This window comes from Sprattus sprattus (assembly GCF_963457725.1).
Source record: "Sprattus sprattus genome assembly, chromosome: 18".
In the NCBI taxonomy this organism is placed as follows: Eukaryota; Metazoa; Chordata; class Actinopteri; order Clupeiformes; family Clupeidae; genus Sprattus; species Sprattus sprattus.
In genome coordinates this window covers 20,550,945-20,577,561 of record NC_137916.1, presented here as the reverse complement: position 1 = coordinate 20,577,561, position 26,617 = coordinate 20,550,945, and the positions used below count along the sequence as shown (strand labels likewise).

At 43.6% G+C, this 26,617-nt stretch overlaps 1 protein-coding gene across 1 annotated transcript; it reads right to left on the bottom strand.

Annotated features, from left to right (window-relative positions):
- Window positions 1-9,845: 9,845 nt before the first annotated feature.
- On the bottom strand, window positions 9,846-14,592 carry LOC308379878 (serine/threonine-protein kinase SBK1-like; the record flags this gene model as incomplete). Its single annotated transcript, XM_080857141.1, has 3 exons — window positions 9,846-10,730; window positions 11,861-12,063; window positions 14,415-14,592. The coding sequence occupies 3 exons, from the start codon at window positions 14,590-14,592 to the stop codon at window positions 9,846-9,848; spliced, it is 1,266 nt and encodes a 421-aa protein (XP_080713267.1).
- Window positions 14,593-26,617: the final 12,025 nt, after the last annotated feature.

Sequence of the window (26,617 nt, the reverse complement as noted above, 5' to 3'; positions counted from 1 at the left end):
ATGGGTCCTTCACAAATGTTTACATTCATTAATGTTATGATTTTTTTAAATCTTTTTTTTTTTTTAATAGGTTTACATTTTTCATAATTACCTTTTCCCCCCTTCCTTCCTGGTTTATGGCTAGTTGGCTAAGTGGTGTCCAATAATGGCATTGATAAGTTGGTACGCAGACCTTATGGTTGTTGAACATATAGACAGAATGTTCATTGAATGAAATTTTAAATTGATTTTGTGCTTGAGGTCCAACTTTTTATTTGTAATTTATTTTGTGTTTTTCAAAAAAAAATGAACTTTTGTTTGAGTAGAATGACCTTGGTCACTACATGGGACCCAGACCCCTGTCACTTACATGAATATATTTATTTCTTACCTGCAATTCTTTTAACATGCTTATTTATTAATTGAGAATCAGTGTGCGAGGGATCTTTGGAGAATTGTCCTACGGAACCGTTGAGTGATGTTTCGCATTCCGTGTGCTGCTCACCTCAATACTGACATGCTGTATTGGCACCTGGGCCGAAGCCAAAAACATCTATTGTATTTGCCCTAAGATTAAAAACACAAGGACCACAATTTACAATTTCACCATTTTCCTTGTGCTTTGCCGATTAGTTGGGTTTCAATAAATTCTTTTACTACATTACTGTTAGTGGTGTGCTTCATGGCTGATAACTTGGGTAAATGGGAGGGGGGTGTTTGGTGTGAAGTATCTGAAAGGCCTTGGTACAGTGCTTTATGTTCCCTCTTCCATAAGCCATCGGGTTGGAGGGCTGTGGGGGGAGGAGGGGAGCAGAAGGTGCCAGGATGGTACTGCTTGAACGGGGGCGCTAAAACAGCCCTCCCTTCTGGGGAGTAATGGCTATGGAGGAGACATGCTCTGTGAAAGAGAGATCCCCAGATGCTGTTCCGTTAGCTTCTCAGCATGCTGTTTCAGTTTTTTTTTCTCTACAAGCTTGCTAAATCACTGTTGGTATTTACGCATTTCTGATTCTCAATGCAGTCCGGATATACAGCGCCACTTGAACGTTTGTGAACCTCTTAAGCAGTTAAGAGTTTTCTGTTGTTGTAGCATGATTTTTAATTTTTTTCATCACCAATTTTCCATAGATGAAATGTCAGGTTTATGTTTATCAATTGCATGTACTTATTTGGAGGGAATTGTGTGAGTAGCCAAAAAACTACATGAAACATGGAATTAGTGTATGTGCAAAAGTAAGTGAACCCCCAGCTGCGTTGGTGAAGTCAAGTAGGTAACAGATTCGGTGAAACATATTTGGGTGCTTAATTAGTCAATTAGGCAAACCAATCAAATGAGACATCCTTAGGAAAAGGGTTTGGCAACACAAATTAAAAGAGAGAGGAAACCAACCAAACTACTGTACGACAAATCATTTACAAATGGAGGGCTTTTACCTAATTTATTCTTCTGGTGCTTCTAGGTAATGGACTAGATGGGCAGTGTTGGGAAAGTTCACTTTCTACATGAACTAGTTCAGTTCATAGTTCACACATTTTAAAATGAACTAGTTCAGTTCATAGTTCATAATTCAAAAATTTGAACTAAGTTCACAGCTCCAAAAAATGAACTAGTTCAGTTATTTTTTTCAATATGTTGCGAGCTAAAAAAAATATCTAAAGCTCTATATGTCTGCAATACCGCTTTCGGCCTCTATGCAACTTTGTCGCTCTCACACTTGCCAGGCTTTGACAGTAAAATAAAGCACACGCAGCGATTTGAAAACTGTTAAATGACTGTTAAATGTGTGTTTTTCGCCTGGAAGTCTCTAGAAATCTGGCACTTTATTGAACTAAATTTAAAAGAGTGAACGTGCCGTTCACAGACACCAGAATGAACGCGTTCACAGTATCGTTCATCAGGCAATAATACAGAACGTTAAGTTCACGTTCACCAAAATTATGAACGAGTTCATGAACTTTCGTTCAATGAACGCGTTCAGGTACAACACTGTTGATGGGTATCCACTTCAAGTCAGAGATGCGGTCATGTTGTATGCCCTCCATTTGTAAATGATTTGTCGTACAGTGGATGGATGGAGCTGGAACTATTTGAAAATGGTCTTATAGCTTTCCCAAGACTGATGTGCTGTCAGTACCTTCATCCTGATGTCCTCGGATATCTCCTTTCCTCTCGGCATTGTTGATCTGTGTGGGTACACCTTGGCACTGTTACCTACTTGACTTCACCAATGCAGCTAGGGGTTCACTTACTTTTGCACGTACACTAATTCCAATAATTGTAGTTTTTTGGCTACTCACACAATTCCCTCCAAACAAATTGATAAACATAAACCTGACATTTCATCTATGAAAATTGGTGGTGACAAAAATGAAAAATCATGCTAAAACAACAGAAAACTCTTAACTGCTCAAGGGGTTCCCATTCTTTCAAGTGGCACTGTACGTGTGGTGTCCCTGCCATCATATTTTAGTGTGATCCAAAACCTTTCCCCTGAGGTAGTAGTCCTTTCCACCACCCAAATATCTTTATTGTGCTTTAATCCCCCCCAGGCCATTTCTTTTTGGTTTATGACTCATAAGCACTCTGCCCGACCTCCAAGTGTTTATGCAGTGCTGAGATGCCTGTAGGGATTTTCATGCTTTATTCAGCACGGAAAGAGAAGGGGGGAAAAAATCTCTAGCTGAGTGCAACTGCATAGCGATTGTCGCTCTGACCTCTACTGTTTGTACTCTTCTCCTATCTCCCAGCATCTCCCTCTTTCTGTCTGACTGTTGGAAATGGCATGGCATGTGGTCCATACATCCATATTCAGGATCTTCCTGTGTCTTTTATGCAAGCAAGTTATTTTTTGCATGTTGTTGTGTTTGTTAATATTGCAATCGATATGAACCGGTGCATTGAATCATTCATGTGATCTTGTTTTGTTTTTCAGTATAGCCTTTAACAGACCTTATGGAAAGTTGCTACATAAGTCAGTTCCATGTGTTCTCTTGGAGATAAAAACACATCCTCAGTGAAGCAATCACTCATAGCATATTTTTCATCATAATGATTCCTCTTTTAAATTGGTTAATGTTTACCATATTAACACTCCAAAAGAAATAATTCACTCTGCATGATTAATGTATTGTTTGGGAGAGTCATGCCCACCCAAATGTAGCCTTTGCATAATCTATCTAGGAGATACATTTTAGTCACCCCAATTTATGCTGCGGTCTATTAATCGTTTCATGAACACTTTAGAAACTGCCAGAATTACAGCTGCTAGGGACCTTTGCATCTTGACTGCAAATCTTAGGTTTAGGAAAGAAGACCTAAGATGTCTGTGCTGTAAATGCATTGAATATTCAGTTCTATGTCTGACATTTACAAATGCATGGCATCATCCATGAATACTCTGCACTGCAGGACCGCCCCTAATGGCATGTTGTGTGCTTGAGTTCTCAGCAGCCTCGTGGCTGTGTGTGCCTGTTAAGCTTCAATTAGGGCTGTTGCAGGGCGAGTAGCTTTCGTGCGGCAGCGAAGAATCTCGTGGCTGGTGGAGACGGGAGCAGCTCGAGGCTCTGGGATCAGTGCATAGCATTTTCAAGCGAGCGACTCTCTGCGCTCTCCCTTTGACGACCTATCTGTGCTTTTTTTGCACGGTGCAATGAGTCAGCTCCGCTGTTTGTCTTGAATGTTAACAGGGGGGGGGTTTGTTGCAAGGTGGTTCTCTTATATAATTGATGCCTGCAAGTAGCACAACATTCTCCATTTCTGTCTCTTCAGTTCTCCATAGATGTGTGTGTGCGCCTACTTTTGCTCTGCTCAGGTTCACAGAAATGTGGCTTTGGGCTTAATTGATCACTATCACAACAGCAACGCTCTCTCTCAAAGTCTCTTCAAGTCCTCCAAAGGCATCTCTAACATGATCAGTAAGCCTCAGTAGTCACAGAGGATAGAAGGCAATGTCAGTGATGGAGACAGGACTTCCTGCAGTTTTGTCCCTCAAAATGTTTTCTACCTATAGCAGCTTGCCAACCTCAGCAAAGAAGTATAAATACAGACAGAAGTCAGATATCAGCTATCATCCGTCATAATATGAACACCATAATCTTTTCAATCTACCTTTTGTTAAGTCTGAGATAGACTGAAAAAATACTGAGAAGTCCTTGATACAAATTTCAAACTGCTTTGAAGTATTTAGCTCTTTTCATAAAAAGTTAAGTATTCTTGCATATTCACCCTTATTTTGTATGCAACTCAGCTCCAGAAGATCCTGCCCTTTAAGATTTAATCAGACTCACAGGCTACTCTCACCACACCGATACCAATTCCTGAAACTTGTCCTTGGAGAAAAAGCTGAATTAGTAGACTACACCGTTTGGCTCCCTCATTGCTGTACATCACAATAGTCATGTTACGTTCGCGAATGATCCGATAATTTTTTTCATTGTGTTTTTTTTTTTGTATTTGAGGGGTCTTTCTTTTTATCCCTGTGCCCAAATTTCACTACCTGCCCTAATTCCACTCCACTCCCCTTTACATGAACAGTGAGAACCAGCCAGTCACAAGTGGAAGACATTGTCATAATGGGTTCCTGAAAGGCAGAATCAGTAGGGTTGCTGTTTGTAAACACACCATTAAAAGTTGGCCCAAGCTCATCGTGCGAGAGAGAGAGAGAGAACATGAATAAAAAGCAGGAAATATGGTTGGAGTGAGAGTTGTCAGTCAGTGTGGTTGGATGCAGTATTAGCAAAGATGAGCTATAGGAAGACTAGAAGACTATTGTCTTCTAATATGTCCTCCTTGCTAACACTAAGACAAGGAATGGGCTGTACCCTGGCATTAATTATATCTGTCTAAGAGTGAAAGTAACCTCTGTCGGCTTTGGAAAGGAAAGGAACGGAGCCATAAGATCTGGCTCCCTTCAAGAGCTACTATTCCCATTACTACACCACAATCCTGACAATATAAATTAGACTCTGGACCAAAGGAGGAAGCCAGTGAGACACATGCCCGAGCTTGAATGATTTTAAAATCGCTGGTGGCAAGGCAACACAAACACCCCACTCTCTGTAGTGTAGTCAAAGCTAACCTGAACCATTGTTGGTTATGTTAAACTCCAGTATGGAATTTATTATCATGCTCTTCTTCTGTCTGTTCCAGCTTCTCTGCAGTTGCCAGGATACCTGCACCCACAGTGGTATTTTCCTTGTTTGGAAACGATGTGTGTAAAATATCAATAAAAAAAGGAAGCTATTTAAGTGACCTTTTACAGGAACCTATCCTACTTCGTATCTGTAACATTTGTATAACATCCCAGCTGAAACATAGCCTACAGGCCATCAGGTTTTAATCAGAGGTCAAGGGGGCATAGGGCCTAACAAAACCCACATTAAACTCTGGTCTATGTCATAGGCTAGGCTACTATGTGTTTATTTGTGTTTATAATGTCAAGGTTTTGAATAATTAATTTGAATAACTGACTACATTTTTGTCTTACCCCTTTCGTTTGACACAGCATTTACACAAACAGGAGGAAACCGATGCAGGCCAAAAGATGTGCTACCTCAGCCCTTCCACAACCCGGAGGTGTCTACATTCGCTAGGAGAGGCAACATTATCACTGACTAATTAGCGCATTTTAGCATGAGCTGCTAACACTTCAACAACCCGGGCCATGCCACCTGCTCCCCCCCCCCCCCCCCCCCCCCCCCCCAACACACCATAGTTGTGAGATGGCTGCAACATGACTGCAAAGCAGTGGATCTGCCCATAGTGAATATATCAGTCAGTCTGTGAGCTGTGTGTAACGAGTTAATGGCTATGTGGGGCAAGATAACTGCTCTCCAGCATTTCCACTCCAGCAAGCGTATTTTTCTCCAGCCAGCCCAGTCTGAAAGCAAGAGATCGTAGCGACAATCTAGCCCTTTCAGATGAGCAAGTATCAGCACTGGTGTCCCACTCACCCCAACCCCCTCACTTAATCCCTAGTTCTCGGTTTTATGGACACCATTATGCTTTGATATGTGTAAAGGCCCTTTGAGCAGTCTCCTATAATAATAGGTCATTCTGTGTGTGTTGAGGCGATCAGGCAGGATGGCTTCTGGTCACAGGTAAGAGCCCACCACATTACAGCTCACAACTAAGTTCCAGCAGTCATTTGGGTCATCTGGTTTGGCTTGGGCGTTGGCATAAAATATAACGAAAGTAAGCAGTGAGGCATGAAATAAGGTACAGAAAACTGCATTTAACTGTGTATTGCACTTTCCTGTGGCCACCACCAGAGTCCTGTCTGATTGTAATCATGGCGCCACATTGAGAGGCAGCTTTGCCCACTTAGCATGCTGGTCCTGTGATGTAACTGGCAGTAATCTCCAGTGCTCTGGTTCAGTTTCCTTTCTTACTGCCAACAGACTGCTAGCTTGTTTCCCTTATCACCCCCCCCCCCCCCCTCACACACACACACACACACCCTACCCACTCTCCCTCTCTCCCCTGCACCTCCCTGGGATTCTTCGCACTTCAAAGAGACAAAACAAAAGCACACAGAAGCTTCCGTTTACTTTATTTCATCTTTAATGAGAGGAAAGGAAGAAATAAAGTATTGGGGAGGACAGGTTGCCTTTAGATGGCTCTGCAGTATATGACAAGAGGTCTGTAGGGACACACTTTTTTTTCTCTACACACTACTCCTCCACACACCACACAACGGCACATGAAGAGGATGCATCAGAGAGACAAGGAGGTTTCATAACATTTCTAATAGCACAGTACACCATGACGACTTTCTCTTAAAACTGTCTTCTTGTTTGTTGTTTTTTTTTGTCCCACAGGGACTGCTTGGAGTCATGGTTTGAAGAAAGACAATGATGTTTCTGTCCTTTTATTTGACATGAGTAGAGAGATCCTTGTGAGCCACTGAATTCCATAGACGATGACTATTGCACAAAGAGTTACCACAGTCTGTAGCAAAACTGGAATTGGTGGTTTCTCAAAGTTGTGAGGAGAATCTGGAGAGATGTTTGGCTCTACCGATGCTACAATAAAAGACCTCTACCACTTTTGACAAGAAGGCTATGTATTTATTTCTACAGTGTCTTTTTCAGAACAGTATTTTAGTCATGCAGGTATTTTCTTCAAAAAACAAACAAATACAAGGTTTGTTAAAAAAAAATGCCAAAAAGAAATGCAGAACTCCAGAGAGGGGGGCATCAGTCTCTTTCTAATGTATTTTTATTTTATCTTCATGAAGTCCATCCTTGTCGCATGCTCAGATTTCATCCTAGTAAAGTAACTCAGGGCCCAGCAGGAGGTCAAGCCAAGGTTCATCCATTACTTCGGTGGACAGGACCCTGAACTGACTTCTCTGCATTCCGACAGAAATAAGATATTCTCGTCTTCATTTTCTGTAGGCGCCTTCAACACGCACTCTTACTCTCTTAGTGTACAGTAGAAATACAGGTACAGCATACCAGGTAGTAAATAACCAATAACCCTCACATCCAGAACAGTATATAGTGATGCAAGTTTGTGCTACGGAAAAATATCATCACATAATAGACGTCATAGGTTGTATGGTTTACAATTTTTTTTTTACCATGCAGTTTAAAAAAAATGCCCTTGTCTTCAACACATCTATACAAATGATGACCCCATAAAAACATGTATAAAATAGACAGTGGGGTCAAATCATCCAATGCCTTGCTAAGAACAAAATCGAAAGTGTCTGTCAGTTCCTTGGCTTTACAGAAAATTGAGAATTTCCAAGAAAAAAAATTAGCCTCACTCTGAAACACTGCATTGGGGGGAAAAAGAATTAGCAGAGCATTAAGGATTATCTTGAGATGTTTGGGGCTGTATTTTGAGGATGGTAAGGTATTGTTAACTTGTCAATAGGTTTACTCCTGAAGTTAGGGAGATTTCTTTCGATGTCCAGCCATAAAAGCCATCATTACTTTTCATTGGCTCATCACCAAACTAAATGTATTCAGAGTTTGTGGAGAAACTGTAGGAACTCAAAAGCTACCAGTATTTGACCTGGGAAATGTTTCCTTCCATGATGGCAAGATGGAAGTTCTAAAGTCATTTGATTGCAGTTTGACACAGAAGGACATTTCCAGGGTAAAGAGAACAGGCATAGCATGATGCTGCAAATTATAGAGCTCAAACAGCACTGTATGTGGCAAGAGGGAGAATATTAATCACTCTTAGCAGATGAATCACAACACTCTCTGCAGGTGTCCTGCCAATCTGTGACATACAGCATTTCCTCTCTGTCTCTGCAAATGGCAACTTGGCAGTTCTCTGTATACAGTGTACATTTGTTACTAGGGATGCACCGATGCACAAAAGGGTGAATGAATAACAACAAAAACAAAATAAACAAATATCGGTATCGGTATCGGTATCGGCTATATTGTTGTTTTGAACATCGGTATCGGTATCGGCCAAGAATTTCCATATCGGTGCATCCCTATTTGTTACATAATCAGAACTATGCAAGTTTTTGGGGGGGTTTAGTGCTTTGGGGCCTTGAGGGTAGGACAGTCCAGTTTGATAAGTGATTAGAGATTCTGGTGCTTTAATCATCAGTTAATGGCCTACCGAGCCACGACACGAAAGAAAACTGTGGTTTTGTATCATGAGAAATGAAAGGCTTGGTGATATACCTGAGTAAAAAGAAGGAAAAACTAAATGAAATCCTCCCTGTTTCCTTTCCAGAGTGTGTCTGTACACCTGTGTACATGAAAGTCTTCTCAAGCCCTCAACACCATGCTATGTCCTTACTCAGTTTCATCAGAAAAAGCAGATAAATCCTACCTTATTGTTAAGGTAGGAAACCCAAGCATGTAAACATAACCCTATTCTCTGGATCGTACACAAACATTGTCCCTTTGTTTTCTTGGTTCAGATTGAGACTGGCCAGTATTTGTTGTTGTTTCCACAACTGTTGTTGTTTGTTGTTGTTTCCACAACTCGGACAGTGGTTGAGGGAGGTAATGATTCAGGGTCTATTAATGGTGCTTTTCACATTGGTAAACCAAATGATGAGGCTTTGACTGACGTTTACTAACTGCAGTAGTGGTTAGTTATTTAAAAACCCAAATGCTACTGCTTAAAAATGAAATGGACACACATAAAGGTTGAGATTCAAGTAAATAAATTATGCAAACTAAACCACAAAAAAATCACTTGCATGAGCTCACACCCACAAACACGCAAGTATATAAACAAAGTAGTAGCACTGTTGACATTGCAGTTACAAGTTGATAATCAAGCATAACTTAACAGTTGATTCAGAACTGTCCACTTTACACCGTTTTCATCCGCAGAAGCATCCGACCCTGTGTTTCTGAATTTGTTGCTTCTTTTGTGTTGTTTATTTTAGAAGGTTTGCCTGTTTGGTTGTCACAGCACAATGTTATTTTGACACAGCACATATTGCTTTAGGGAAACTAGGTTCAGGCCAGATCCACTGCAGCACAAACGAGTGCAGCTGTCCTGTTCGTCCTCCCAGTCAGTTTTCAGGGGATGTAGTTTGGTCTCCATTGTTGTAGTTTTTGTATTATTATGGGTGTTAATGTCATCTTTTCACCTCCATCACACACAGGGTTGATGAGCAGTGATTGTCTTCCTCTCTCCCCCACACTCCATCAATGCCTCACAGGGAATTTTGGATGGGAAACAAAGTTAAAAGTCTCCCTTGGCTAATCTAGCTCATGTCCTTTTTCATGTCCATCATCCAGCTTTAGATACACAGTCTCACCAGTCTTGTCTCGTCTCGCATTCTCCCCTGACCACAAGGTGTTCAGCGCTTCACTAGTATTTTAAACCGCATCTGTTTCACAGCTTCCTCAACCAAAAAAAAGGCTGTAGACATTTAAACGCAAATCTCGATGGGCGTGGTGACGAGGATGCGGCCGCCATTGCCGTTGCTGTCGCGAGAGGCTCGCTCATAGCCGTTATTGGATGCGGGCGAGCTGTTGGCCGAGGAGGAGTAGTGTGAGGGCTCCATAATGATGCCGCCCTTGGTCACCACTGCCGAGAGGCTCTGCTGCTTCAGCCGCTCGACCAGCTCGTCTTCCTCAGATGACGAAGAGCTGCTGAGCTCGGTAGGGGGGCCACTGCCGCCTGCAGAGGAGGGGGAGGAGTGCGCCCCTGCCCCAGATGATGATACCGTCGCCGATGCCACTCCCTTCACCGTGACGATGGTGGGCACGTTCCCGTTCTCAGTGTCCAGCATCCAGTAGTCGTCGAAGTGGGCGAAGACGTCCTTGACGGAGCAGCGGCGGTCCTGCTGGATGGCGAGCAGGCGGCGGAACATGCGCAGCGCCTGGGGCGTGAAGCGGCGCCACTGCGAGGGCACTTGGGCCGAACGGCCGCGCTGCCAGCGGGCGAACTCCTCGTAGAAGGCGTCCGAGGGCAGTGCCTTCTCCCAGGGGAAGTTGCCCGTGAGCATGCAGAAGAGCAGCACGCCGAAGGCCCACACGTCGGTGCTGGGCTCCACCAGGAATCCGTCGCGTCGCGAGGCATCACACAGCTCTGGCGCCGTGTACGGGATTGTGCCACTCACACGCTTCACCGGTGAGCCAGCACGTCGCGTCATGCCGAAGTCCGACAGCTTCACCTTGCGGCACTCGCGGTCGAAGATGAGCACGTTCTCGGGCTTGATATCGCGGTGCACCAGCTTCCTGCCATGCAGGAAGTCCAGGCCAATGGCCACCTGGTGCACACAGCGCTTAGCAACTACCTCAGGGAGACCCACCTGGAGAAAGAAGAACAGTGGTAGTGTCAGTCAGGAAAAGAAAACGGCGTAGTTTCTTAGTTTCCAAAGGACAAGAACAATAAGAGGCTCATCCGTAGAAGTGTAAAAAGGTAGCATGAGAAATTAAATTCAATTAAAAACCTGAATAGGAGAAAACGTAAAGTATAAACAATTTGTTCATGCTTTAATCAGTGACTGAAAAAGACAAGGTGTATGCTAGTCACTGGTCAAAATGCTACATATAGTTTCTTTTAAGTGTCCCTGCAGGTGGGAAACCTCCTATTGTACCTTTAAAATGTTTCCTTAACTAGAGTACACCCTTGAAACATTTGCTTTGCAAAAGCATCTAAAAATAGGCCTCTATGTTGTCATGGCTAGATGATATAACATCGAACAAAAACACCATGTCCTTTCCACTAGCCTATCCATCATTGCGCCGAGAATACAAACATTCACAATACAAAAGAACTAGATACTTCAGAAAAGTTACATTTCTTCAAGGTTATCTGATTAATATGTAACACATTTATTTTTCCAACATCCAAACAGTGACATTGCAAGTCAAGAAAAGTGAAAGAGAGTAAAGAAGGCCTGACTCAAGTATGGAAGAATTTTCCTAGGTGAGCTTCACAGAGCGACCCACTTGTCTGATAACTGGGTCGGTCATGAAGGTGAAGGAATGCCCTAAGAACGTCCCTGTTAAGGCCGGACACATCCTAACTAGGCTATGTTTATGTTCACTGTTGCTAAAGTGGATAAATGGTTTGTGTCAATTTGTTTCAGGTTTCAACAATGTTTAATTTGTAATAGTCATTATTATATGAATTATACAACATAACCAATGGAGAGTATATACTGCCATGTATCTATGCAGGTTTCTATCCTCAGACACACTGGTAGTGTCTGATATACTGTCTTCTGACAAACTCACAACAGATCAACTCCTGGAGACCCTAATACCCAACAACAACTTTGGCTTATCGTGTGAGAGAAGAGGACTAAAGAAATGAGAACTGAGAAGAGTGCACTAGATCGTGCCTGCACACAACCAAATAACACACACACTAACACACACACACACACACACAAACACGCACACACACACACCAAACCACACCGCTTCCCCTCACCTGGGGCGGAATGATGTCGAAGAGGTCACCAGCTGAGGCGTACTCCTGAGCGAAGATGTAGTAGTCGTCTGTCTCGAAGGCAATGCCAAACATGTTGATGATGTAGGGGCAGGGCGACAGGTAGAGTGAGATGCTGTACTCCCGCAGGAAGCTCTTCAGCTTGGTGGTCTTCTTCCGCAGGTACTTCAGAGCCATTTTAGTGCCTGTGTGACAGAAGGCATAAATACTGCTCAACACGTTGTAGTATAAATTATAAAATATAATATGCCAATATCAACAGTTAACAGCCACAATAGGGGTCAGGTATACTATCTCATATCGCACAATACATAGAATTCTCTTGGAGTCTTTTGTGTCACAAGATTTTTTTGTATCAGGACTTTGACACATTCGATGATGACTACGTAGTTTCATGTAACCATCACATTAAATTGAATTGTGCATTGGTCGAGTTCTCGGTCATTAAACATACAGTTCTGAATTAAAATGACTGCTCCATATCAAATCTTGTTTTTAAAGGGACAGAAACCTATTTAAATTCAAACGCCTGCCTTGCTCCAGGAAAACCTCAGTCTCAAGGTCAACTCTGCTTTGACAAGTACATTCCTCAGGGGGCTAAGACTTGTAAAGCCAGTGTTCTGTCTTAAGACGACAGCATCTGAAATGAGATGGATAATGACTTCTCCTCTGCTCTTAGACTGCCGCTGAGTTCTTTTGCTTCATTTATAATGTAAAGACGCTAAAAGCATGGAATGGTTTCCGGGGTTTGGGGAGAGCCATGTACAAAGCAATCATGGAGGAAGTTGTCTACAATATCTCCTACCAACATGCTGTTTTTTTCCCACCGAATGACAAGAACACAGGAACTGGATGAGACCAGAGAGGAACACTAGGTTTGAAAACGACACTGATCTTGAGCAAAGCCATGGAATTAATACGCTCCTGCAGTTACACCACGACAGCACTACAGCACAGCCAGCCAGATGGGAATGTTTCCATTCCCTTGTTGTTCAGCTCAGAGGCGTGGATGGTAAATCAAGACAGAACAAAATACACGACAAAGCAGTCAGCTTGCTTTGAGCAGCTCAGTAAAGCGTAGAAACAGCCAGCCAGCTGCATGTGGTCCTGTCGATCATCTTCTCTGGGATGTGAACGTTGACAAAGCAAAGTCATACGAATGCATAATTATCCAATTAAAATCACTGCACAAATATGTATTCTCATAGTGTCATTCGTCCTCTGTGCGAAAAATGTATTTCCATATTATGACAGATTAACTACTAGTACATGGTTTCCACATTTAGATTGTATGTTTGGACACAACAGTTATTGAGTGTGCCTTGAATATAGGATATATTTACAAGGATACACCTTCAGGAGCAAAATGCATTAGAGGAGAACTGTTAACAATGTTTTTGCATGTCAGGTAAAACAGAGATTTGCAAACACAGGAAAACTGTTTTTCCCTCTGGCTACGTTTTTGTCCAATGACACGCCACCAAGATCCCATGACTGCAGTCATTGCTCTTTTGCTGTGTAGCAGTGTTGAGCATAAAAACAGGAAGTGCAGAATATGATCACCGCCATCATAAAACTATTACCATCAAGAGGGAGTGGGTTGCTAAATTGATCGTGCTAATGTAAGTAAGCATTCATAGTTCTATTTTATTGCCAACTCAACTCCCAAAGCAGTAATTTATGCTCCAGTCTGGCCTCTTTCACTAATATCATACCCCATTACACAGCATGGGGGGGGGGTCTTAGAACAAGAGCTGTACTCAGGTCATTAAAAACTCATCATCCGTACGTACCCGAGAGCAAAGGTAAAAGCACTCTATAAGCGAGCTGTATTTATTTAGCCAACGCAAATCCAAAGGCAATGTGGTGGTGCACTCAAGAAATGAAGGTTGCATGAAAAGCCTGTCTCTTTGTGTGTTCTCTAAGTCAGAAACAAAGGCTGCTCATTTTGCATTGGCAACAGATGGCGAGCCCTTTCACAGCACTCCAAAAAAAAAAGGTAAAGAATAGACCAGTGAAACTGTGTATGCTCAACAGCACCATTAGCCTTCACAGCACAGAGGTAGAAGGGGTTTATTCATTTTGCAACAGGCCCTTACTTCAAAGGCATGAGGACAGATGGTGAAGAATGTGCTTGCATACTCAGGGCACCCTGGTCAGATCTCTGAGAAATTAACATTTTGATAAGCAATCTGCACAGCTCTTTAACTTCGCCTACATCCACTCTGAGAAAAAGTGCGCATGCCAGTTCCCTCACACCCTGACAAGTGGGTTTCTCACGAGCAGCTGGGCATCGAAAAATAAAGGATCAAGGCGTATTAGTTCACCACAAGTTACAGATGCCAGACGCATCCCATTTGGAACCACACGATGTAATCGCTTTGAGTGTGCAGGATGTGTCAGCCTGCTCTAAATTGGCTCTGGCAGACGCCTCTGATGAAAACCCTTTTAACTCTTTATGTTAAGTCAGTATTCTGCCTGCACAGGGAAAAGCACAGAGAGACATTCTGTTGCTTCTGTTGACTGTTACACTCACCTCTGATTTTATGGACCACTAGATCCACCTTCCCGTAGGTCCCCTTGCCCAGCTCGCGGATGACCTCATAGTACCTATTGATCTCCAGCTTCTCCATGTTCTGGGCGGCGATAAGCTGCAGCTCCTCCAAGATGTCGATGGAGCCGCGAGAGCCGCGAGGCGAGGAGGACGAGGTCATGCTTCCAGAGGGGGAGGCCGAGAACCAAGATGGGAGATCTGAAGGAAGTGGACACTGAGAAGAGAGTAAAGTAGAAGAGAGAGAAGAATTGTAAAAAAAAATAAAAAATAAAGAAAAATGTTTCTCTTTTTTTCTTTTCATCCTTCTTTCTTTTTTTCTACATTGAGGATTTGAAAGGGCCACACCTCTTTCTCTCACATAGACAGACACGTGCTTACACACACACACACACACACACACACACACAACCCTCTTATCGCAAACATCAGAGTGACAATGACTGGAATTATCTGAGCCAAAAGAAAAAGGGGGAAAAAAATGTTATGTAACATTTTGCATCCTGCTCCACTTCCTGTTTGGCGGAACCCCTTTCAAGTGCCAAAGATCACACACACACGTCGGCCCCTGAAAGGAACAGCGCATCAATGGAGAATACAAAACCAGAGAACTGTTTGAAAACAAGAAGGTTCAATTTTGAAAAGGGCCTGGCAGGCCCCAGTTAGCATGACAAAAGCAGAGCTCTCCTCTCTCTATTCAAACCTTTGCTGTGGACCCAATCTCTGTACACCGTGCCAACTGTTTTGCCACTTGTGAAACTCCAATTAACATTTCACCCTGTAAGTCAGTCAATAAAGCGCTATGAATGTGCCCAGCTGAGCGAGTAGCACTGAGTTATGGAGGGGCTCAGTATGGTGTACTCAGTATGCCTCATGCACCACAGAGCCTCATGCACAATGGAGCCCCATGCACCACGGACGTAGCACTGCTGGTCACCTGAAAGAGGCCCATTTGCAAATCTGGTGGCAAATCAGGGAGGAAACCATTTGAGCCCATAGGGAAAAAGTCATATATATTCATTTTTAAATAGTGTATATGATTACAGTGTGTTAACACACATAATTATGGCCCCTTTCATATCCAGTCATATAAAGAAAATTCATATTTTATACATGACCTGCCGGGCATGTAAAAGAGCATAATGCATTTTTAGTATGCTGTATATGCATAATATATAAGCTCTTTTCCATTTATCATGCAAGTATTATACAATGTGATACAGTGTGATTCCTGTGTGTTTTTACTTTTCCATAAGGGAAACTTCACTGATCATTTTGGACATTTAATTATTCAGTAAAATACTGCAATGTCACTATGGCCATGTGTAAAATGTTTACAGCAGGCTCTCCATCAAGTTCAAGTTTATCTCGTTATTCTATAATTAATACTGGATGGTTACAGTTGTATTTTTACAGAATCAAAAGAAGAATTCATCATTTATTTGAGAAAAGCATATACAGTATATGCTTAAACATAAGATTGTCTTGGCAATGACACATTTTAAGCCTCTAACCTATAATCTGTGATAGATCTTGAAGCCCCTTACAGTTTGGCTGATTCCAGATCTGATTTGGCGTGGATTTGGCCCTGGTTTGGCATGGATCCAGTAGATTTGTTCCAGAACAGGGCCAAATATGAGTCAGCTGCCATCCGCAAGTGAGAACAAGAACTGGTTTGCACTCTCTGTCCCTAGGTAGGCAGAGTAGAATAGACTTCACACCTCTGACAGCGCTGAGGCATCGCCAGTTCTCCTTTAAACAAGACAGGATGCATGGCACGTCCAGCCAATATGCGCCATCTGTGAAGGTCTGCAAATGACATAGCATGTTTAAGAATGTGTTTTCCATTAGCACCTAGGAGGATGAAGGTATAAGCCAGACAGGAGAAATGGAGCAAGAGAGAGGGAGAGAGAGGAAGAGGGGGAGAGAGAAAGGGAGGGGAAAAGAGAGACAGTCAGCTGGTGTAGTCGGCATGAGTCTGTGTGCGTGTGCATTGAAAGTGTTGTCCTCATGTCCGTCAGTGTCAACCGTAAAAGAACATTGTCCCCCTTAGGCCTCTAGCAGGCTAGGTCAATTAAACACCAAGTGAGAAGGTCGAGCAAACTAAAGGTCTTCACACACGCACGCAGACTAAAAGCACGCATTAACGGCCAAAATGCACGATCACCAGCCCATCAAAAACATGGGAGGACGCGAGTCACACAGAGCGCAATAATTATTAAGTGCAACTCCGCTGTTGCAAAGCTGACGCAGCCCACACCAGCATACGCTATATACCTTCTTTCCTAGGATTTTTATGGCTGCCATGCCCAAGAGGATCTGTGGGAGTATGATGAGCAGTTTGTCACACTTGCGTGTTTATCCTAATTGCCTGGCTGGTTTTACTGTCCTGGGAGTATTGTTCGTAAGATGAGGCTACTTTTCAGTCACGGAGCACAAAGCCAAAGCCTTCCAGTAGCTCCCTCAATCTTACTACATGGATGCCTCTGCCTCTGCCTCTGCCTCTGCCTCTGCCTCTGCCTCTGCCTCTGCCTCTGCCTCTGCCTCTGCCTCTGCATCCAGGTCCATGGCACGAGACAAGATGACTGTTGCCTGGCCCTAACAATGAAACATAGTTGACGTTGGAGTCCACACACAGATACACACAGAGACACCTCCCTGTCAAGTGCAGTGAATTTAGGAGGACATCTTCAAATCAGATCACGTAATAAACCTTGAACATAACCTTAAATATATGCCGTTGGATGACACAGCCAAAGGAAACGAATGAAGGTGGCCGAATATTCAACTAGTCATCCATCTGATAAGGGAAGGAATAAAACGAACAGCACAGCATTCCTTGGCAACCAATTCTCCCAGCCAACTCTTTTTTTGATGAAACGCACCAACATGAATCTGCACTTTGACACTTGCAACAAATCACTGTAATGACTACACTTTGCCATGTGGGCAGTAACAACAAATAGCCAACATAGCAGTGTGGTCAAACAATGCATTAAACCACACACCGGCACTCTCCGACTCCACTGCAAAACATTCATCTTCATGAAGCCCGTTCTCTGCCCTTGAACTGCAGGAGAAAGGACCTGCAGGCTCTTAGCCAAATAGAGCTGAGTGTATGTGGGTGTACTGTGAGTTTCACTCTGTGGTTTTGCTCTCTTTTCTTGCATTCTCTGCCTTCTCTGAGGCTGAAAAGGAGTGAATTATCAACCTAATCTGCTCTCTTTCTCTCACCCTCTCCCCTACTCGTTCTTTCAGACTTGTTTAGGAACTGAAGCCCGAGGAGCTGATCCCCTTTAACAGCCAACCTCAAACGATGAGTGAAACAGTGTATAGTCATTCCATATACATTAAACCGTTTCCTCTCTTTCATCAGTGGTGCAACATGGAAGCAGCTGAGTTCTTTCAGGCTGAAATGTCAGGAAGGGCCGACTGTGAGCCTGTTGTGTTTCTGAGATCCACTAAAGGAGGGTCCCGGACTGGCTCTGACGTGCACACTCGCTGTAGCTCTGCCCACCACTATCAACTTATCTGATTAGTCACAAAGGCTAACTCTTCACTGCTGTTTGAGGTGCAGGTCACAGTGACTAATCCAATCCCCCAAAAATGTTGCGCTGCCATTTACATTGTGATGCAATACATCTCTAGCGCTGCAGGCAAGCCAGTGTACTTATCCCGAGAGCAGAAGACTCTGGCACCCATCCAGCCCTTGTCCGGGCCCGACCTGGCCCATATGAGGGCCGGATCTGATATGGTCAGCTGCTAACTGCCAGTAAAGTGAGTCATGATGTGTCTTGTCTCAGGGTGAGCCCCGTCCTGCTGCCCTGTTAGTGTTGCTCTGCTGGTTGGAGCCTGGATTAAGCATCAATCTCCATGTCTGTCTCCCTCTTTGCATGACTCTGTCTGTCTTTCTCTTAACACACACTCTGTTCTACCTGTCAGACTCTCACCTTATTTCTCTTGATTTTAGTCTCTATGTCTATGTCTATGTATTGTCTGTCTCTGTCTCAAACACTTGTCCCTCTCTCTTTCTCCCTCTTGCTCTCTCCCTTTACTTCTCATTCTCACTGAATCCTCATGTAAGGTTGAAGCTCATCAAAGGAAGTCAGCTACAAGCTGTGTTCACATTCGCCAGCACTCCCATTGTGTACAGGCTTTGGAGACAGATCAGTTGAGAGGCTCCCAGCCAGCTGACTGTGGCCTCTCTTTCTCTTGAAGGGAACACAGAGATGGCTGTTCATCTGGGCTGATGGTGGAAGGACGTGAGGCAGGGTCTGAAGGAATGGCCAATTTGGTCGGCGAGAGAGAAAAGTGTGTGTGTGTGTGTGGGGGGGGGGGTTTAAGACCACAAGCTAGAGAGAGAAAAGTAGTAGAACTAGCAGTACATTGTTTTAACACATAACACACTACAGCTCCGTCTACATATCTCTACCATAACTGACCCACAGCTCTGTCTGTATGGGCTCCATGCCAACTAATGATAGAACTGCAAGCATGCATGAGGAGTTAAAATCAATTCAGATGAATGTCAGGCTCACAAATACATGTCTATCCTTTGTGTGTGTGTGTGTGTGTGTGTGTGTGAGAGAGAGAGACTAGCTGTTGTTATCTATGTGATGCATAAATTCTTCAGTCTGTCTGCACAGAGCAGTCATATACTTCCAAAGAAACAAACAACCTGGTTTCACATAAAATACTCTCAGGTCTCAGAAAAGGATCAGTTCAGTGACAACAGTTCAAGTCGCATATCTTTCTAAGGGCAACAGACGATCAATCCCTATTATCTTGCGCACACAGTAATACCTCCTCTGTCGCTGCCTGAAACAAAAAACGATACGGATACAAAAAGGAAGTACCAAATACCAAACCCATATCTAAAATAAACAAATAATAAATGAATAAACTTGATGACACACGCCCCTTTTCGTCAGCGACTTAAACATGTTTTGTTTTACGCAAATTCATCCATTTCTAGATTAGAAATGTATTCCTTCTTGCTCAGAACAAGCAGTAGCTTTGGAGAATCGATACACAGACACAGTATAGTGTGGCAACTAATTATATAACACCGAATAAACACAAACAGCTTACTGACATTAGTCCTGTGCTAATAAATCCAAGACCATTCCGCTGCAAACACTCACCTTTCAAGTCGATTATGATATGCAGGACATATTGCAGTCACTCCTTCACAAGAAAGTCACTCAGTCACGATACGATAGGTATCCGCTCGTTGTCTTCGAGTGCATGTATTTATGGTTAAATTATCCGCGTTGAAATGCTGATCAATCACTGAACGCATAACAGCGTGTCACCTTGCTGGGTGCCGTCGTTCCGCTGCCTCTGTCAGGCTTATTGCTGTTGCCCTATTGTCTCCTCCGTTTCTGGATGCCGCTAATGACAGCGAGAGGCTCAGCAGAGCTCCTGCCCACCGCGCTTGCTAGCCAATTGGAGGTCCGACCGAGAGAGCACCAAAGCAACCAGTCTGTCGGGGAGGGGTCCTCTGTCTCCGTACAGATTTTTCTGTTGTGCCTCTGCGGAAAAGAAATCTGCAAAATGCGGGACACAGCGCTTGGCTACTGTGTTATAGGCCCATTAAACGCATCGAAACATTTTCCAGCCGATTTATTTAAGTGCAAATAAGTCAGTTCAAGTCATATTTATTTGTAAAGCACATTTAAAAACAACAGGAGTTGTACCATAGTGCTTTGGGCAAGACATGCTCCTACCATAACCATGTTCATGTCAGTCATCTGCACCTCATCAACCATTTTCATCTCATCTGGTCAGCCATAACTAAATCATATGACGGGTAAAGAAGCTGTCACAAAGTTTATAGTTTCTTCTACAAAATGCATTCTGTTTTTTAAAATCAAGGATGATGAATAATCTCAAGTCAGAGCGAGTAGTTGCTTTTGGAAAGTCAGTTCAAGTCATATTTATTTGTAAAGCACATTTAAAAACAACAGGAGTTGTACCATAGTGCTTTGGGCAAGACATGCTCCTACCATGATCAGTTTCAAACGCATGCTGCCAGGGATGAGCACACACTAGATTAACCAAATTGGGAGACATGGCAATCTCCACATCAAAAGCAATCAAAATGGGAAAGACCTGTAAAGCGAACATGATGGTGATTGTAGTGTAACCAGTTAGAGTACACTGTAAAATGTTACCAGAGTTTTACAATATTTTACTGATATATAGGCTACTTGTGAGTAACAAATAATTGCGCTGTATTTTAATAAACACGAACGGTACCAGCCTGCACAAGCTAAGTTGACAATGTATCAAACAGAACGGCGAACGGTGAGGAATCTTAACCTATGCAGTAAGGTTTTTTATTGCTCTCCCTCTTTCAAAAGATTAAAAGTTTTAAGTAGGCCCCAGGAAAAACCGTGATGTGAGCTGGAAGTTATCCATGTTCTATATTTAAATATGGCTTAACGTGTAGCTTCATTGCACAGCAGTTCAATTTACTTTGATGCAATGCAGCGACGATTTCCTGGTTTTTTTTTTGTGGGCAGTTCTATAATTGCAACGATAGTTCGGATTATGTTCATTTTTAGCATCTTGTGCTGCATTAACAGCATACGTAATGAACTGTCCCACACGTTTGTCCAGGCTTAAAAAGATGCGTGGTGGGCATTGGGTAAAATTGAGAGAGGGAGTAGATCTCATGCCGGGTGTGGTTTGTGCAATTGAATATGGAATAAGGCATATAAATAAATGCAGTTCACTAAATGTACTCTTTAAAGTCGACACACTTTCTACGGGACACTCAATAGCCTGAAGATGAATTGGTAAACTATGATTCATCTTCGACCTGCTCGCTCTCCTCCCTCCGACGCAGGACCTACGTCACTGTGGAAAATTTGTATTCAGTGGGTAACAGGATTTGCTGCTTGCGAAACGAACGGGACAGTTTCTCCAGAGCTGCTGGACGCTGCGGTATCCTACTTCTAAAATTACACGCACAACAGGCAAACCATGAGCTGTTAGTATAAATTAGGACACATGACATATCTGCAGGCTAAGGAATTGTGGTCAATTGTGCAAGTTGTGAATTGGTGCAGAGGCTGTGCATTTCAAAATAAATAATACATTAATGGGAAGCATGATGTGATAAAATTATGTTATATGAACACCAAATGACCTATTCTTCCTCACTGACGTCATTGAGGACGACTTTGTTTAGCACAAGGTCACATATAAACACACAATGCATATGTATCCGTGTTCATTTAGTTATAGTCTTGAGTGGCCACTCTCAATTAGGGGAAACTCTGTATCAGTTATCTGTCATAGATTGATGAAGAGATACTTGTACTGATAAACATAGTGTAAGAATATAATTTGGCATGAGCTTATTTTTCAATTTCATGATCACAGCACAGTATCCATTGTGTCTTTGCACCAGCCTTCACATGCAAACATAGATACTCAGTCCTTCCCACTGCCAGTCTTTCGTGTGACAGCCATGAATATAAACTAACATTTCTCAAACCTTCAATGGGAACCCCATGCAAATAACCTGGTAGAAAATATGTGCAAAATGCATGAGTGTTCTGAGCATCTGTAATAACATTGCTGCTGGCTTATTATCGCTCCACAGTTTGAGCCCTCTTTGTTTGATCAATTCCCCAGAAGTTTGCATAATGAGTTCCCCAGGTTCTTTCCAGGGAGCACACAGTGTTGATCACCCGTGGGGATGGCAAGTACACAGGCACAGAGCTGCAGTCTCTCGTAAACACGCTGACAGACTCCCATCCACTGCCTTTCCATGTGCTGAGCACAAACACGTTCACCAGAGCATCACATTAAGCACAAACGACAGGAGACATTTTGACGAAAAGTCAACAAACAGCACATCAAATAAATGGTAAATTAATGCTAAGTGAAATAAATGGAATTCAAACGTAAATACAATAAATACACATCGTACACATACATTACTGACCTGCTTTCTACAACCCAATTTGCTTGTTGTAATAATGGCATCTAGTGAAATGAACACATCACTTAAGGAGAGAGCTTTTGCAAGGAAATCTTTCTTTCAGGATTTTAATAGCCAGGTGATTTTGAAGTTGCTACAGACACTGAGAGTGTTATTTAGTCTAGCAAAGAGTGCAGCTAAACAAATGGAGTCACAGAACGTGTAAATGTGTAGACTGCATTGAGAGAGTTTGACTCCAAGATAAGTCTCCATTCCTACTGTCTGACCTCTTAAGAGATGGAGAGTGTGTAAGTGACAGAAAGAGAGAGAGAGAGAGGGAGAGAATACAGGAAAAAGAAGGAGCAAGACTGCTAGACCTCATCCATTCTGTACTACCTGTTCTGTGGTGGTGATATATCACACATGGAAAGTGGATGCTCAGACTTTGACATAACAGATAACATTTCCCAGATAATACACAATCTGAGCACAGAACACAACAGATTTGAGTGTGTTGTTCTCGGGTCTCACAATCCAACTAAGGATGCATTATGTCTATTTCTGCTGTGCCACTTAACTTTACAACATATTGATAATTGACACTGTTATAATGATGCAATTTCACCGCATCACTGCAACTCTATATTTAAGCCTTACTCTTGGTAGTTAAAAATGGAATATTTAGAAAACATTCAAGAGAGGAATATCAGCTATCCACCTAAAGTAACTGTATTGACACCAGCACCAACTCTTTATAGATTTGAATTCCATTCACATTTGTGTGGTGTCTGTAAAAACATCTGTCAGCCTGTTGACAGCTGAAGAGCATTAAATAAACCATCTAAATGAGTCGGGTGTGCACTGATATCAGATTTACCAGACATGTGATCCCACTACAAGGGGGTTCTCGTCATCTGCTTAGGCTGTGTGTGTGTGTGTGTGTGTGTGTGTGTGTGTGTGTGTAAGCTAAGGCAATCCATCATCATGACTACAGACTGCTGAGGGTGCAGAAGCAGGTCTCCATTTAAGTTCCTGATGAATTAAAACCGCCTCTTTTCCATCGGGGCCGACTTTGAGCAAGGACTTGCATCCGTGTCAGTCAAACCTGTCAAAATGGCTGTGACTGCACAGGCCAAATGCCACTGATACTATATTAGTCAGTGCTCTCTCCTCCTTCCCTCTAACATACGCCCACCTTAGAAACCTGGCCTGACATCCAACCTCTCCCGCCCTTTAAATGATGTCTACCTTCCATTCTTGTAGTCCCGTTGCTTTGGGCCTCTGTGTCTCTCCTCACCTCCTCACTCACAGGTCTGTTCTGGCTGATGGCAGGTTTGTTGTTGTTGTTGTTGTCGGGGTCACTCAGCAAGGGATGTGACAAAGACTGATGGCATTACATAATTGTACTCACCCTAATGAGAGTTTGCACAGCGAGAGGGGTCCAGAGCAGGGGAGGCTAGAGGTATAGTGTAGCCAGAGCCGTGGGCAGCGTGTGCATGTGTGAAGTGGCTGAGAGGTTGCATGGCAGCCGTCCAATGCCCCCTCGGAGACAGGCTTCAGCTCGACCATACAGGAGCCAGAGAACAATTGATGACCCTTGGGACCCCCTGTTTCCAACCTCCACCTGCTTTCTATGGGGAGGGGGGGGGCTATCTTAAGAAAAGAAAAATAACTAAACATTGTTCCAGTGTGGTGAAATTTAAAACACCCCACCCAGTGCACAATGTGTTACGTGAACAGAGGAAGAGGAAACTCACTCGTTGGATTATGCAACACTGACACACTGGGATATGGGTTCATAAACAGAGTTGCCATCTCTCTCTCTTGACATGCTTATCTCATTGATCAGTGGATGCTGAGAGTTCTCACTCTCTGCGGCAGGGAACAATTCACCGGTGGCATTGCATGAAAAAAAAGAGAGGGTGGAAGAAAAAAGAGCATTCGTTATTATCAAACTCACACAGCACAGCTGAGCATCTGCCAGGCAGCATATGCCCTGCAAGCGCTGGAGTTAACAGCTGCCCACCGAGGCCAGAGTGCTTGAATAAATAGAGGCTTCACGTGGAGCGAGAACCAGCACATCACAGACACGTGCAGCGGTGGGCAGGTCGCTAATAACCCCAGCTGGCCCCACTCCTCCCCCTGTCTGACCTTGGCAGGTTTCAGTAGTATTATCGGCTATCATTCAAACCGTCTGGTTATGCAGCTGGCCCGAGGCGGGTTTGATTAAATGAATCTGTGGAGGGAGACAATGAGTCGCGGGTGGATGTGTGTATGACTGACTGAGATGCTGGCGTGTCCTTGAGTCTCCAAGTTCTGTCAAATTGAATCGTCTGTTCCCAGACTTGTGGATTCCAGCTCGACTCGTCAGGCAGAATATTAATGACATCCTATCATCTGCAGGTTCACAAGTCCTCTCTCTCTCTCTCTCTCTCTTTCTCTGCCTTTAAGTACAGCTGGGATTGATGCACAGAGCTCCTAGTGAAAACTGACAGAGGCGGGAAGAGAGCGAGAAAGACAGACACAGCGAGGGAAAACAATATGCAGAGAGACAGAGATCGAGAGAGGGATAAACAAAAAAACACCAAAAGAGACAGCCCCAGTAATGCAAACCTAAAGGGCAGCGTCTCCTGACTTACTCCTGTCGTTACCCATAGATCTCTGTCTGGTACCTCTCAACCTTGTGCTGATGAGCTAAGAGGATGAGAGAACCATGGGGACAATGGTTCCTTTCTGCGCAAGCTGCCGAGCCGAGCGCTCTTGGGCACCCGTGGTGTCTGACAGTGGGGACGCTGAGGAGGTACACGTGAGAGTGATGCCATCGCACCCGTTGTTGTGCGTCTCCTCTGTGTGTACCATTGTACTCCATGCCGTGTGCCCTTCGCTACACACAATAGACACAGCGACGCAGCAAGTGTAGACTGCCTCGCAGGGAGCTGAGAATAGCCTTGCTGCAGCATGTGTGGTCATGTTCCCAAGAGCAAGAGATTATGTCTTGTCTGTGTTGGTTCTTCTGGGCAATGAGTCACCACATTTCTGGACTAGATATTGATGGCCTCGTAGGCATCACTTATGGTCATGTAACATACATGCAGCAGTTCATCGGCAGTTGGTTTGATTTATTGCTTTCCCATCGATAACCACCAAAGAGCTATGACTCTGACTTTCACATCCCAATGGACTAATTTAAGCAGCAAGCCCCCTCTTGCATGAGACCATATGGCTTTGGCCTGAGTGCCATTAACCCAACCGTGTGCTCGATGGCTGCACATGCATGGTCAAGCACTTCCCCTCCAGGTTGGCTGCATCACCAGACCTTAGGAGGTCACAGAGAACCCCTGCCAAACAAAGAGCTCACATCCACTTGGTTTAAAAACAAAGCCCAATGGTGGATCTGAGAACACACACACACACACACACACACACACACACACACCACACACACACATTATGTCCCTTTCCAGGGGAGGGGTATTTACCATCACCAGGGATACTAGTCTGATACCTTCAAGTGAACCCAGTGAGGGAGAGAATAGAGAAGCCTTTTCAAAAAAGAATGGTGACCCAAACCACAGGAGTCTAAAATCACGTGTACTCCTGGTTTAGTCCTGTTTGTTATGATTCCATGAAATAACTCATAATAGCTGGTCTGTCTGCAAAAGATCACTTACCGTGGTGTGGTTCTTGCTAAGTGCAACAGGCTAAATGTTTGCCTAATGAACTGTAGAGAACAGAACAAACACATTAGCATTAGACTCCCAGGAAAGGCACCGATTAAAGCTTTTGCTTTGGTACACCATTATTTTCCCTTATTGGTGTTTAATTGCACTTAGTCTCTCTTCAGCTCTTGATCTTGTTCCCTGTAGGGGGTTGTGTATCCATGAGCTGCTGAACAAAAGGTGCAAGAATGTACGTGGACGGCTTTTCAAGTGAGGCCGCTACCCACTACACATACACACACAAAACACATTTTATGTATACACATTTTAAGCCATCAAGCATGACCACTGCAGAAACAGGATTATCCAGCCGCCAGCAGGTGGCAGAAGCATGCCATGCTGGTGCCCACAGAACCGATGTGCTGTGCCAGCCTGACAGAGCACAGAGCATGGGGTGTCCTCCCAGCACAGTCTGCCCTCACGGGTTCCTCTTATCTTCCTCTCTGCCTTTGTTCCTCTGCCCAGGGCCAATATTCGGTGCCAACTTCCACTGCTTTTCAGACGCAAATTCAGATTCAGATGCAAACTGAATG